This window comes from Carcharhinus amblyrhynchos, chromosome 20, assembly GCF_965287045.1.
Source record: "Carcharhinus amblyrhynchos chromosome 20, sCarAmb.v2.hapA, whole genome shotgun sequence".
NCBI lineage: Eukaryota > Metazoa > Chordata > Chondrichthyes > Carcharhiniformes > Carcharhinidae > Carcharhinus > Carcharhinus amblyrhynchos.
In genome coordinates, this window is record NC_137343.1 from 36,598,660 (window position 1) to 36,613,796 (window position 15,137).

At 40.9% G+C, this 15,137-nt stretch overlaps 1 protein-coding gene across 1 annotated transcript in view; it reads left to right on the top strand.

Annotated features, from left to right (window-relative positions):
* Positions 1–12,093: 12,093 nt before the first annotated feature.
* Positions 12,094–15,137, top strand: part of ksr2 (kinase suppressor of ras 2) — a 350,091-nt gene continuing 347,047 nt past the window's right edge. Inside the window, exon 1 of the mRNA XM_080208702.1 lies at positions 12,094–12,270. Within this exon, the coding sequence (XP_080064828.1) occupies positions 12,094–12,270 (177 nt within the window). The remainder of the gene's footprint in view (positions 12,271–15,137) is intronic.

Consider the following 15,137-nt stretch of genomic DNA (forward strand, 5'->3'; position numbering starts at 1 on the left):
TAGGTTTAAGGGGGATTCAGTTCCTGCTCCATATTTTTTATATTTTAACCTCAGATGCCACCCATGTTTAGAAGTTAAGGTTCTCACTTCCTTATGCTGAACATCACTCAGATTGCTCCTATTTCTCATCTATTGATGCCAGGCAACACTAATCCTGGCACATTTCTCAATGGATGAGTCATTTGGCAAGGTACTCAGGAATTTCAACATCCAGAATTACAGACCAAGATCAACTCAACAGTCATGGCAGGCATCTGAGCAGCCTGTCTCCACCTATGTTAAAGCTACATAGGATATGACACGTGGAAGAGTAAGATAAAGAAATTGTAACCCATAAGGAACTTTCACATCCATGTCTTGTCCCCTGTAGAATCCTGAGTGTCAACTTGTTCTTTCACTTGTTTCGCAATGAATATCAATGCATAACAGGATACATTGGGAAGATGTGCATGGGCGGCTGAGTGGTTGATGGACTATTTCATGTAAAGGCGGAGGTGAGGATCCCTGTGGTGGTTTTGGGGAGCGGAGGTTCTAGTGAGGGAGCCACCAGATTTAATTTCGTTTGTTGTGTTTGTGTTCCCTTCCATCCTACACAGCAATGTAAGCAGCTTGTCTGGTAATAGGTGCCCAGCTTCGTATTCATCTTCCTCTATGGGGTCCTGTTCGACTTTAACCTGGTGTTGTGAAACTTCTTACTGTGCCCACTGCCCATGGACTGCAGAGATTCAAAAAGGCAGATCACCACCACCTTTTCAAGGGCAACTATGGTTGGGCAATAAATGTTGGCCAGCCAGCCATACCACGTCCCACGAATTAATGAAAAAAAAATAACATTTGGTTTTGTTTAAGAATGTGAAATCTTTTGGTTCAGTCAGTAAATTGCTGGTTGCTTGGATTTCTTCTTTAAACACTAATGCTTCCTAACCAGATCATAACACTATCCTCTGGAGATCCTGGCTATGGGGTACTAAAGGATGCTGCTGGACCTAACCAAGTGTCTGAATTGCACCCTCACCATTCCATTGACTTGCTCAATTCAACACTTAAGAGTTCATGTTGTCTTGTTGTACTCCTTCATTTCACTGGTGGGTTTCTTCTCAGATGAGCCAGTTTTAAAGGAGCTATGCCTTGCATACAAAGAATCAATCCTTAAGGCTGCTTTCTGGTATCTAAAGGTCTGGAAGCTTGAATTGCTGAGGTCTGCTTGCAATGTAACAGCTTCCAGGGAATCTGACACAGACTTGCATGAAGCTCTTGCTGTGAGTGCATACCAGCTACGTATTGATGAACTAATATGCCTTGCAGTTTATGAAACTCCTAGTTGCTGGGTGATGCTTGGATTATCATGTTGGTGCAATCAACGGTTGGTTCCCTTTACCTGTGAGAATCCAGCCAGGGAGATAAATCTGAGTGCCCTCTCAGCCTGATTGTTTCCATCACAGTAGAAGCTTATGTAATTCCCATCCCTGCTAATTAATGAACATGTCACTGCTTAATGCATTGAAGTGCAGTAAACTGTGAGACCTTCAAAATGTCTCTGGTAGCATCCTGGAAGGAAATAACTTGAGGGCAGTGGTGACCATCATAGATATTGCAACAAGTTGCAGGTTTTCTTCTTTGAGGCTGCAAATGTCTGCAACCACATGATGTGACAAGTTCAGCCTGCGGAAGCATTCCTCTTCTGGGAAGGCAAGGAAACCAAGCTTTTCTTGGTAAACCTTGTGATGTGGGTAGTGCTTCCTGTAGCCATGGTTCTTTTCCCATGTAATTCCTCCCTTACGTTTGTGCACCTGCTGGTCCAGTTACATCATGTTATCATTGCCATTGATTGTGACAGCTTTTCTTTTCTGACGTACTGTTAAACACATCCAGTGTGCCTCTTGAAATTGTCATTTTGACAGACTGCAAAGTTTAAAAAAAGCTGTATCCAGACAAGAGCTTTATGTCTTGTTTGACAGAATGATTTGATTTATTGTTACATACAGTGAAAGTATTGTTTCCTGTGCACTATACAGATGAAACATACCATTCATAGAGAAGGAAATGAGAGAGTGCAGAATGTAGTGTTACAGTTATAGCTAGGGTGTAGCGAAAGATCAACATAATGCAAGGTAAGTCCATTCAAAATTCTGACAGCACAGGGAAGAAGCTGTTCTCGAGTCAGTTGGTACGTGACCTTAGACTTTTGTATCTTTTTCCTGAAGGAAGAAGGTGGAAAAGAGAATGTCCGGAGTGCATGGGGTCCTTAATTATGTTGGCTGCTTTGCCGAGATAGCGGGAAGTGTAGACAGAGTCAGTGGATGGGAGGCTGGCTTGAACAGAGCAGGAGCCATACCAAGCTGTGATACAACCAGGAAGAATGCTTTCTATGGTGCATCTGTAAAAATTAGAGAGAGTCGTAGCTAACATGCCAAATTTCCTTTGTCTTCTGGAGAAAGTAGAGGCGCTGGTGGGCTTTCGTAACTATAGTGTCAGCATGGAAGGCCCAGGACAGATTGTTGATGATCTGGACACCTAAAAACTTGAAGCTCTCAGCCCTTTCTACTTCGTCCCCATTGATGTAGACAGTGGGATGTTCTCCTTTATGCTTTCTGAAGTTGATAACAATCTCCTTCATTTTATTGACATCGAGGAGAGATTAATGTTTCCACACCACTTCACCAGATTCTCTAAGTCATTCCTGTACTCCGTTACGTCATTGTTTGAGATCCGACTCACTACGGTGGTGTCGTCAGCAAACTTGAAAATCAAATTGGAGGGGAATTTGGTCACACAGTCATGGGTGTATAAGGACTATAATAGGGGTCTGAGAACACAGCATGTGGGGCACCTGTGTTGAAGATGATCGTGGAGGAGGTGTTGTTGCCTAGCCTTACTGATTGTGGTCTGTGAGTTAGGACATTCAGGATCCAGTTGCAGAAGGAAGTGCCCAGGCCATGGAGTTTGGAGATAAGTTTTGTGGGAATAATAGTGTTGAAGGCTGAGCTGTAGTCAATAAATTGGAGTCTGACATAGGTGTCCTTGTTATCTAGGTGTCCTAGGGCTGAGTGCACAGCCAGGGAAATGGCATCTACTGTGGACCTGTTGCAGTGGTAGGCAAAGTTTAGTGGGTCCAGGTAGTCTGGGAGGCTGGAACTGATTCGTGCCATGACTAACCTTTCAAAGCACTTCACAATGATGAATGTCAGAATCACCGGCCAATAGTCATTAAGACATGCTGCTTGGTTTTTCTTAGGTATCGGGATAATGGTCATCTTCTTGAAGCAGATAGGGACCTCAGATTGTTGTAAAGAGAGATTGAAAATGCCTGAGAATTCCCCGCCAGCTGATCTGCACAGATACCCCATTCGGGCCAGTTGCTTTCTGTAGGTTGACTTTCAAGAAAGCTGCTCTGAGATCTGCAGTAGTGACCCCAGAAACAGGTTCATCCAGGGCTCCCATGGGGAGGGCATACTCTCACTGACTTCTTGCTTAAAATGGGCGTTGAATGCATTGAGCTCATCAGGGAGGGGTGCGTTGGAGCCGGCGATTTTATATGCCTTCATCTCATAACCTGTTATGTCTTGCCGACTTTGCCATTGTCAGCGCGGGTCAATCTGATTAGCTTGGGACTCTAGCTTGGTCTGGTACTGTCTTTTGGCATCTTTGATCGATCTCCTTAGATTGTACCTGGCTTTCTTGTATAGGTCAGTGTCAACTGACTTGAACGCCTCAGATCTGGACATCAGCAAGCAATCCATGGTTTCCAGTTGGGGAACACACGAATTTACAACGAATTGAAATATCAATTGAAATAAGAAACCTTTTATTCAGATGGCACAGTCATAAAATTAAAATACCAACGCAGTCTTGCTTCTGTTTTACCGGTACATTTCCAGAGCCCTGAGAAATTCATGCTGAATGGGTTAAATGTGTGCCTAAATAGAGTTCAATTTAGAAATACCTCTATAAAGGGTGTTGATTGCAGCAATATATACTTGCTTATCCACTAACTAATGCTCCAATTTCAACAAATAGGTTATTTGTAGGCATGCAAATGCCCCTGTTAAACTTGGAAATGGGCGTGTGGAGCCAGGTTGTGGCAACAATCCGATAATGTCTTTCTCTTAATCCAGTTCGTTTGTCTTCACTCCTCTTTCTGTGACATTGAATTCACTCACTCTAATTTACTAATTTTTCTCAGTTTTGCACTGTTAATTTTGTAATCCTATCTTTCCTATAATGTATGTCATGTATCTATGTAAAAACATCACTCTGTAATTACATATTGGGTCAACGGGATCCTACAAAAAAATCACTGAAAATGATTTGACTTTTTAGATGCAGTTTTTCTTCCCTAAATTACTAATATACAAAAATGATACATTATACTTTTAAAAAAAAACATACTCCTAATAATATTGTTAAATTATTTTCAATAGAATAGAATAAAAATCATTCTACGAAGATCAGGCATTCTGCTCCATTGGATTATCGCCCAATTAGTAAAGATAAAAATCCTTGTACTTTCAATTGCTAATACTGTGAGAAGGTAAAAATGACAGAAAATTATATTTCCTCCCATTAACTTATTTCATAAGATCGAAGTCAGTTGCATATTGAGTAATAATAAATATCCAACTATCCATTGTACAAATACAACAACTTTGTGTCATTCAAATGCAGTTCAAATGTGAGGCAGGTATTTTCATGAAACTAACAATGGAGGGAGGATGTGGTGGAACAGTAGTATCATTGGACTAGTAATCCAGAGGGAATTGGACAGAATGGGAGGAGGGAAGGGAAGAGGGGCCAGGATGAGGATGCAAGGAAGAAAATGTGAGTGAAATAAGTGGGTAAAGGGTGAAGAATGAGGTGAGTGATTGCAGAATGAGGGGAATTTGAGGGTACAGGTGTTTCATGAGTATTTCAAAGTGGCACAAGTTAAAGGTGAAGGTGACAAGGTTGGGGACAAAATGAAAGTGATGGCATAGAGTGGAAGCATAAGCAATTGGCTAAGGGCGGGACAGGATTGTCAGCTCAATGTTCCAGGGTACAGATGCTATAGGAAAGATAGAACAGGAGATAAGATTGGAAGGGGAGTTGCGTTTTTGATTAGGGAGAACATCACGGCAATACTAAGAGGGGACATTTCTGAGGATTTTCCCACTGAGTCTATATAGATGGAACCAAGAAATAAGAAGGGAGAGATCGCTTTGATTGGATTATACTATAAGCCCCAAAATAGTCAGTGGGAAATTGAGGAGCAAATATATAAGGAGATTTCAGATAGTTCCAAGAAAAATAGGGTGGTAATAGTAGAGGACTTTAACTTTCTCAACATTTACTGGGACAGCCATAGTATTAGGGGCTTGGATGGAGAGAAATTTGCTGAGTGTATTCAGGAGGAATTTCTCATTCAGTATGTGGATGGCCCAACTAAAACTTGACCTCCTGTTGGGAAATAAGGGCAGGTGACAGAAGTGTTTGGGACTAGTGATTATAATTCCATTAGTTTTAAGATAACTATTGAGAATAATAGGTCTGGCCCAAAACTTAAAGTTTTAAAATGGGGCAAGGCCAATTTTGATGGTATTAGATAGGAACTTTCAGAAGTTGATTAGGGAGTCTGTTGGCAGGTAAAGGGACACCTGATAAGTGGGAGATTTTCAAAAGTGTGTCCAGCATGTTTCAGGGTAAGCACATTCCTTTTAGAGTGAAGGGCAAGGCTGGTTGAAGTAGGGAACTGTGGATGACTCAGGATATTGAGACTCTAGTCAAGAAGAAGGAGGCATTGACATGCATAGGCAGCTGGGATCAAATGGATTCCTTGAAGAGTATAGAGGGTATAGGAATAGAGTTAAGAGAGAAATCTGGAGGGCAAAAAGGGGACACGAGATTGCTTTGGCAGATAAGGCAAAGGAGAATCCAAAGAGCTTCGACAAATACATGCAGGGCAAAAGTGTAACTAGGGAGAGAGTAGGGCCTCTTAAGGATTAACAAGGTCACCTATGTGTGAATCCACTAGACATGAATATTTCTCATCTGTTGAGAAAGGCATGGATGTTAAGAAATTTGGGGAAACAGTGATGTCTTGAGCAGTGTACATATTACAGAGGTGGTGGTGCTGGAAGACTTAAAAGCACATCAAGGTAGATAAATCCCTGGGATGTGAAGAAGTGTATCCCAGGACATTGTGGGAGGCTAGGGAGGAAATTGCAGGTCCTCTAGCAGAGATATTTGAATCATCAACAGCCACAGCTGAGGTACCTTAAGATTGGAGGTTGGCAAATGTTATGCCTATGTTTAAGAAGGGGTGCAGGGAAAGGTCAGGGAATGAGAGACCAGTGAGCCTAACGTCTGCAGTGAGTAAGTTGTTCGAATGTATTTTGAGAGACAAGATCTACAGGCATTTAGAGACGCAAGGACTGTTTAGGGATAGTCAGCATGGCTTTGTGAGCAGAAAATCATGTCTCACGAATTTGATTGATTTTTTTGAAAGGGTAACCAAGAAGGTAGATGAGGGCAGTGCAGTTGACATTGTCTACATGGACTTTAGCAAGGCTTAATTCAACAACCTACCATATGGTACCTTGTCAAAGGTTAAATCTCACAGGATCCAGGGTGAGATAGCCAATTGGATATAAAATTAGCTTGACAACAGAAGATGGAAGGTGGTTGTGGAAGCTTGGTTTACAAACTGGAGGCTTGAGATCAGCGGTGTGCCTCAGGGATTGGTGCTAGATCCACTGTTACTTGTTATTCATATTAACGATTTGGATGAAAATTTAGGAGGCATGGTTAGTAAGTTTGCAGATGACACCAAGATTGGTGGCATTGTGGACAATGAAAAAAGTTATCTAAGATTGCAACTGGATGTTGATCAATTGGGCCAACGAGCTGATGAATGGCAAATGGAGTTCACTTTAGATAAATGCGAGGTGATGCATTTTGATAGATCGAACCAGGGCAGGACTTACTCAGTTAATGGTAGGGCATTGAGGAGAGTTATAGAACAAAGATATAGGGGTACAGTTCATAGATCCTTGAAAGTGGAGTCACAGGTGGACAGGGTAGTGAAGGCAGCATTTGGCATGCTTGGTTTCATTGGTCAGCACATTGACTACAAGAGTTGGGATATTTTGTTGAAGTTGTATAAGACATTGGAATACTGTGTACAGTTCTGGTCACCCTATTATAGAAAGGATATTATTAAACTAGAAAGTATGCAGAAAGGATTTACTGGGATGCTACCGGAACTTGATGATTTGAGTTATAAGGAGAGGCTAGACTGACTGGGACTTTTTTCCCCCCGAAGCGTTGGAGGCTAAGGGATGATCTTATAGATATCTATAAGGTAATGAGGGGCATAGATAGATAGTCAACATCTTTTCCCAAAGATAGGGGAGTCTAAAACTAGAGGGCATAGGTTTAAGGTGAGAGGGAAGAGATATAAAAAGGTCCAGAGGGGCAATTTCTTTCACACAGCGGGTGGTGATTGTCTGGAATAAGCTGCCAGAGAGAGTAGTACATTTTTTTCTTTTAAAAAGCATTTAGACAGTTACATGGGTAAGATTGGTATAGAGGGAAATGGACCAAACACAGGCAATTCAGACTAACTTAAATGGTAGAAACTGGAGGCATGGACAAGTTGGGCCAAAGGGCTTGCCTCCATGTTGTAAACCTCTATGACTCTTTAATGTTTTCATCAAAGATGAGTGGGTTGATACAGTTAAATTTTCGTGCCATACTGCCAATTTCTGACATCACGTAGGATGTTCTAGATTCCTGACATCACTGATATGAAGGACTTCCAACAAAGTTTATCCCTGAACTCAACAGCTGTATACAACATTTGTGCTTTGCCATGCTCTTGGGGATAATTTCCACCCTCCCACCATGCATCCTCTTTTGTAGCTCCGTCATCATGTTCTCACATGCCTAATTGAGAGAAAAAAGAGAGATATGTATGCACTAAGAAACCCAATAAAGGAGCTATAGAAACACTACTCAGAATACTTGAATGAAAGCCAGGTGCCTAATTTTATAATGGAAAGCAAAATTAGCTTTTGCTTTCTTCCCCACCTCCCCCCTCCCTCCTTTGCAGATAAACCTATTCAAATAGCAATTACGTGAAATGAACATATTTACTTATTTATTAACAGTTGCTATGTGTTTCATATTCTTCAGAAACCAATCAAAACCACTTAAATTAACAGAATTTACATGTTGAATCATTTAATAAGTCTGAACATAAAACACTGGTATCAGTAAAAGTGATGACAAAGCCGTTAGATTTTTGTAAAATTCCAACAAGTTCACAGCTATTTTTATGAGATGAGACCTACTGCATATACCATACCTCCTGACACAGTGGCACAGTTGTTAGCACTGCTGCCTCAGTGCCAGGGATCCGTGTTTGAATCCCAGCTTGGATCCCTGTCTGTGCGGAGTCTGCATATTCCCCCTTTGTATGCATGCGTTTCCTCCGGGTGTTCTGTTTTCCTCCCACAGTCTGAAAGATGTGCTGGTTAGGTGCATTGGCCATACTAAATTCTCCCTCAGTGTGTTCCAACAGGCACTGGAGTGTGGTGACTAGGGGATTTTCACAGTAATTTCATTGCAGTGTTAATGGAAACCTACTTGTGACCCAAGTAAATATATTTAAATTTATGTCCCTGAAGTCCCACACCAATATGGTTGACTGTTACACGCTTTCTGAAGCAAATCATTAAGTTGTCAGAGCAACAAGAAATGGGCAATAAATGCTGACCTTTCAATGATTCCCCCAATCTGAGAATTCTTTTTTAAAAGATCTACGTCCCCCTATTTCCAAATCCTTTCAATGACAATGTGCACCCAAAACCACATCCTAGCATTAATTCTATGCAACAACTTAACCTTTGCTACTGTGAGTAATGTCATGCAAACTTCACTGGTGTGTTATAAAGACAAATTTTAAGGTTTTAAAGTTTAAAGTTAAAAATTTTGTTGCTTTTGAATAGTGTCATACAAGGTCAGGTCACAAACCACTCTGATATTATCTGCGAGGGTATCTCAACATGAGATTTGAGGTGGTGTATATTTTTGTTTTGGAATGTTGTGAGGAGGCACATGAAATCACCTATGAGAATAAGAAGCCCAGCTAAAGACTATTTAATAAGTTAAAGACAAATACACATGAACAGGACTATAATGATATAAGACAAGAAAGCACCAGAAGTAATAAACAGTTTTATCGAGAATTTACCCTGCGGAGAGGGGAGGGACTGGATGGCGACCTCCTCGTGAACCTGCTCCTCGGCTTGGTGAAACACGCCATTTACAGGACCAGGCAGCGGGCGATTGAGGGGGCCGTCCATCCTGACTGTCTGCCCCTCTACCGCGGCTACGTTCGTGGCCAGGTGTCCCTGGAGAGGGAGCATGCGGTGTCCACGGGCACAGTTGATGCCTTCCACTCCCCAACATTATTGACCCTAATAATCATATTTTAATTTGACTTTAAGTTTCCTTTGTACTTAGGTTTTGTTTGGGCTGTTCCCCTTCCTTTTGGGGAGCTACCTACCCCTTTTACTTTGTCCTGATTTAACTTGAGTTTGTTTATTTAGTTTGACCTTAAAAGAGGCCAAACTATATCTACGATATATGAACTCAGTAAGATTGCCCCATTCCCCAAACAACATCCACCTTAAACAAATTTATAAGTCAAATTCAGCTTATGGTCACCGCACAGTACCAGGAGAATGATCCAGTCTGCAAACATCTTTGCCTGATTCAGCGAAGATACCTTTACGAAGGTTTCTGTATCAGTTTGGCTGTAAAATTTTAAAATTAGCTTCTTCTGTTAGCTGGCCTTCCCGTTAGATATTAAACTTCCACAGGAGTTGTCAGTTTTACCCTGGTTCTCTCTTTGATTCTGCCTGCTGAATATTGGGCAATCTGTCTCTCTCATATTCCTTGACTCTCAAAAATTAGCACCTATATAACACCACTGTTCTCTCCATTGGCTAGGTTAACTGCTTCCTGATGATAGAGCTATTTACATCTGACGATATCTAAATGTCCGCTAATCTTGTTAAAGACACATCTCATCATCCCCTTTGAATGTTGCCTACTGCTGTATACTGCCAGGCAAATTCTTCCCTGTTGCTGGGTAGATTACATTCTATCATTTCCTTAAATAATTCTGGGTTCTGTTGTTATCAGACAAATCCATGACAGTCAGATATTAAATGTTTATGTTTTTGATCTGGTAACAAAATAATAAATTTGGTATATCATTGTAAATGCAAATGAAATAGATTACAACAATTCATAACAACACAATACTCTATTTACAAACATGTAAAAAGGAAAAAATGTGCAAATAGTGCTAAAGTGAGCTCCTGACGAAGAATATATAAAAGTCATTGAATGAGAGAAGACTATTTGTCACATCTTTAATGTGAATGGGTAATACACTATTATTTGAGAGAATGTTCCATATAAATAGTGCCTCAATCCAGAATATCTATCTACCATCTCAACACTAATGATATATGTAAGGAGGTGCTCAGGGGTTTTAAACACACATTTCTGATCCCTGCTTTTGAAAACACCTTAGGCAATTTGATAAAACACAGAAACAATTCATGTCTTTCCAAAACTGGTCAGATTTGCAATTTGATCATTGGAAACTGATTACTTAGATTTTTCTTGTTCACTGTGATAGTAGAAAAGTTATTGATAGACCAGCAACACATAACTGGTGCTAGGATTTTGTGCTTTAAAGCTTTTAGCGATCTGTACTAATTTTAATTTTCTTATTTTACTTTTTGATTAATACAAGTAATAATACTTATATTTAAACCTTATTGAGAATTTACAATTGAAAAAAACATTTAAGTTGTTTTATTATACTTAATCTTATTTCCACCTAGCTATCTTTTTAGCTCTTTTATGAAGGGGCTAGTAAACACAACATCAACTGCTGATCCACGATCTATCCACTGCCAAACACGGAAACAAATCCTCTAATCTCACTTGAGGTTTGCTTACTTTGTAACTGTACAAAATAATACTGTGTTTACAAGTCAAATACGCTTACATCATTTATGTCTCAGCATTTTAGGATGCGTTTACACTACGTGTCTTACGTTGGTGTGAAACAGTTTCCACGTTTATGCTCTGCACTGATGCCAAACCGATGGGTGTAAGAACGAGGGCCCAGCTTGACTCTGAAGTGAAACTCCCCGGGAAGGAGGGCATTTCATTTTCCTTGCCTTTCCCAGCCAGGTAATTAACCTTGGCCAAAAAGATTCGTAATTAACCTTGGTAGTTAAAGAGCCCTCCGTTCTTAGTTTTTAGCAATTACACCTTAATGGAGCGTCGGTGGGAATTTAAATGGTCTTGCAGTTCCCCTCCAAATGAAATATAAATGTTCCCAAAGAGACTTGACTCGAATAAACGAACTCCACTCATTTTCCCAATGAAAACAAGCTCAGTGCCCACTAGTTCTTTTCTCCGCTAGTCGTCATTCGTCAGGATTGTGAAAATTTTAATTTTTGGGCATTTGCAAAGTATATTGCCAATCCACAACATATAGGCAGATATTCCAATTTTCGGTCGGTTTTATTGCAACGTGCATTCAGAGTGGCACATTAACTAGGGGGCCAAAGGCAGAATGAGTGGAAAGGCTGTTTGCTCGCGGAAAATCAACAGCACAGATGTGTGAAAGACTGATGCCGAATTAAGGGCAACCGGGGCTGACAACATAAGTTTCTTTTGCTGTTTGCGAGCTTTTTTTTGCAAAATTTCAATCGCGCTATCTCGCGAGAGCTGGCGCACAGCCTTCCTCCCTTTGATTGACAACCAAGATGTCGGTGGAGAAAGAGCTCCCCGGTGCAAGCTGTTGGGAACGGCGACAACAAACACCTGCAGCAGAGGCGCGCAGCTCTCCATAGCATCAGCAGCACAAACTGCTCTACCGAACAAGGCCACTGTCTCTCTCATCAAATTCCACCCAGCCGCATGGAGCCAATTTGAAATATATATATTTAATTCCCTCAGATTTATTATTCAGTCTTGGCTGCCCTATAATAAGTATTTTTTTAAAAAATACAATAATTTCCAACCATGGATGAAGATAGCACGGCAAGGAGCGAAGAGCAGCATCTAACTTTGCAGAAAGCATTGCAGCAATGTGAATTGGTCCAAAATATGATAGACATCAGCATCTCCAGTCTGGAAGGGTTAAGGACTAAATGTGCCACATCAAATGACCTCACGCAAAAAGAAATAAGGACACTGGAGGTAAGGAAAATTACGATTAAAAAATGAATTAAAATATTTGAGCCCCCCCACCCCCCAAATAATTATATCTGCATTGAAATTTGAATAAATGATGTAAGCTTGACATATAAAGAAGGCTGGCTGCGGGCTAGGTGTCTGCTGTATTTTGTTTATATACAATGGTGTTGTGTGCAGTGTTATAAATTAAGGAGCTGCAGCAGAATGAAGTGAGCCTGCGCATTCTGCAGGTGGTGGCAAGGTGGTGGGTTCTGTGTTATAATTCTTAGTATTTATTATTTATTTACATAAAAAAATGAATACATGTCATTTCAACAAATCCCGAATTCCACTTCTGTATCGATGGTTCCTGATAAGGACGTCCATCCAAGCTGGATAATAAAAACGGTGATTTAAAAAGAGTGTACTTCCATCTACCCGCGGATCAAGATGAATTGCAAACCGTTACATGACCATAATTGATCATATATATGGTAACATTTCTGTGAGGCGCTCTGTCTTTTGCATGGCTCTGACATCAACGGACAGAGATGCTTAGCTAGCTGCCTGATGTCTTCTTATGTACAACACATGGTGACTGGGACCAGTCACACTGGTGATGGTGCGTTCGTAGGTGGGGATTTTTTTCGGCTCTTAACTTCACAGGGATTCAAATGACTGCGCTATTGAAGTGTGACTTATTTCTGTAGTTCTGAATCATTATGGTCGGTTCAGCTTTCGACTTTTGTCTTAAGTTGAAATGTCGCAAAATTCTCATGTTTAAGGCAAAATGCCTGGTTTCTATTGCAAAGAACCTGCACTTAGATTGACTTTAGACTCTCTTCAAATGGTGACATGTCGAGATACAAACTTGCAGGCGGTGCATAACTATTGCACAAGGAATGGAAATTAACATTAATTTTCCAGACAGCGTATTGATGTTCTCAGTGCACTGTTCTTGCATTATAGTGAGGACTACATCCAGTATTGCAGATTACACATTTCTGAAGGCTGCACCAATGTTTGACGCGGATTGCTTTACAATATTTCCAGCAGTAGAATCTCTGGGCGCTAAAGGATCCCAGTTACAGTATTCTTGAGCTCTCTATCCTCCTCGAGGGATAAATTAGCAGCAGATAGATATATCTTTCATCTGCACGGAGTGAGAGACGGTCTGAATTTCGGCAAGTGCATCAGTACCTTTGTCGAGATGTCGAAGTTTCTCAAGCTATGCAGAGGGTGAACACGGCGCTTGGCTCCCCGTGTAACTGGCGACATCTACTGTTCGCCGTGTCTCCTCGAAGTAACTGCGAAAAAACATAGCCTACTGGTCAAAACAGTCCGAATAAAATCCTGGCCCACGGGCCGTGATTTCCACCCGCATTTGATGCAGTGGTTTACGGAATTACTAATTCTGAACCAACCTACAGAAAGTGACAGGCATTAGTTGACCTGAAATGTTCACGTTAGTTTTTTTTTACTTTCTTGCACCAAGTGATCAGAAATTAGAGTTTTTTTGTACCTTAGAAGCTGAGATGGATTCATATGTTTAATTTCTGAAGGGAAAATCTATTTTCCACGTTAGATTTCATAGAAAATTTTTGTTTTAACTTATTTATTTAGTTTTAAAAAAAGCCCCAAGTAATTTTGAAAGACATACAAAACATATGTTGTTGGCCCAATCATGAATCTTGAATAATGACAATTCTGTAATAATACAGATACGTTTAAATGTATTTTCCTTGTCTTACGGACCTGTCGCAGATGAGTGCTTTTTTTGAAGTCTTGTTTAAGGAGCTGAGACTCGGGGTTGCTTTGCGTGAAGCTTATCTTACCTCTCGCTTAAACAGGCACTGATTATTTTCTTTCTATTCTCGGTTACAAGTAGCAGAAGCGATGAGAAAGTTCAGGAATTGATGGCAGTTGACCCAAAATGAGAAGTGTGTTGCAATTTTCAGTATGCAAATTAAGTTAACTTTTTTTTGCTTCTCGTTGCTTCGAGCCCCCACTGCGAGGTCCCTCCCAGAAGGGTTGGATGTGCAATAAAGTGTGGTTAGAAGCAGGCTGTGTTGCCCACGCTTTGCTTTGTAGCCCAAGTTCCCAACCTCATCTCGGACAAACATGCACGCAAAGTGAAGTCAAAATGATGCAATGGGGCCAGGTCTTACCGTACTTCGACTGACACACAGTATCTATATTGACAAGGTGTAGCGCTTTTGCGTGCACTTAAGGAACACCAGTCAAATATACATTAGCGCAGCAGTCTGACCACACAGCCCTTAACATTGTCAGATGTAGAATGTGTAAGAACATTGCGTTGCCTCGTTCTAAAATTACTGCCGATTTCCAGTTACCATGGTGTAAAATTGGAAGCTGGGTGACTATTTTCACATGACTTACATGGCTACATATAATTAGCACAAATGCAATCTTAAAATGCTTATGGACTGGTGGATGTTTCAATCGAAATTGTAATGAATATGTTCCTCTTATTAAATATGGTGGCCCATTGGCATCGGCCTCGGGGTAGCAATACGTGGAGGTTATTCACAAAGGCCCTGTCTTTTTAACCTTGCCCCTCGCCTGAGGTATGGTGAGCCTCAACTTTTAAAAAAATCACCACCAGTCAGCTCTTTCTCTTTCTCCCTCAAGGGGGAGAGCAACCTGTGGTCATCTGGGACTACGGCAACTTTACCTTGACCTTGATAGAGTTTCTCTGCCGTGACTTTGTATCTAATGCACTTTTGACATTATCACAGTCAGAAACGAGCAATTTCCAACAGGGAAGAAGGAAATCCACTGGATCATGCTATTATGCCTTTTAAGCAAGTGAAGAGGGCATTCCTCCACCACATTGTTATTACAATGAACTAACACAATTACGCAGTTCT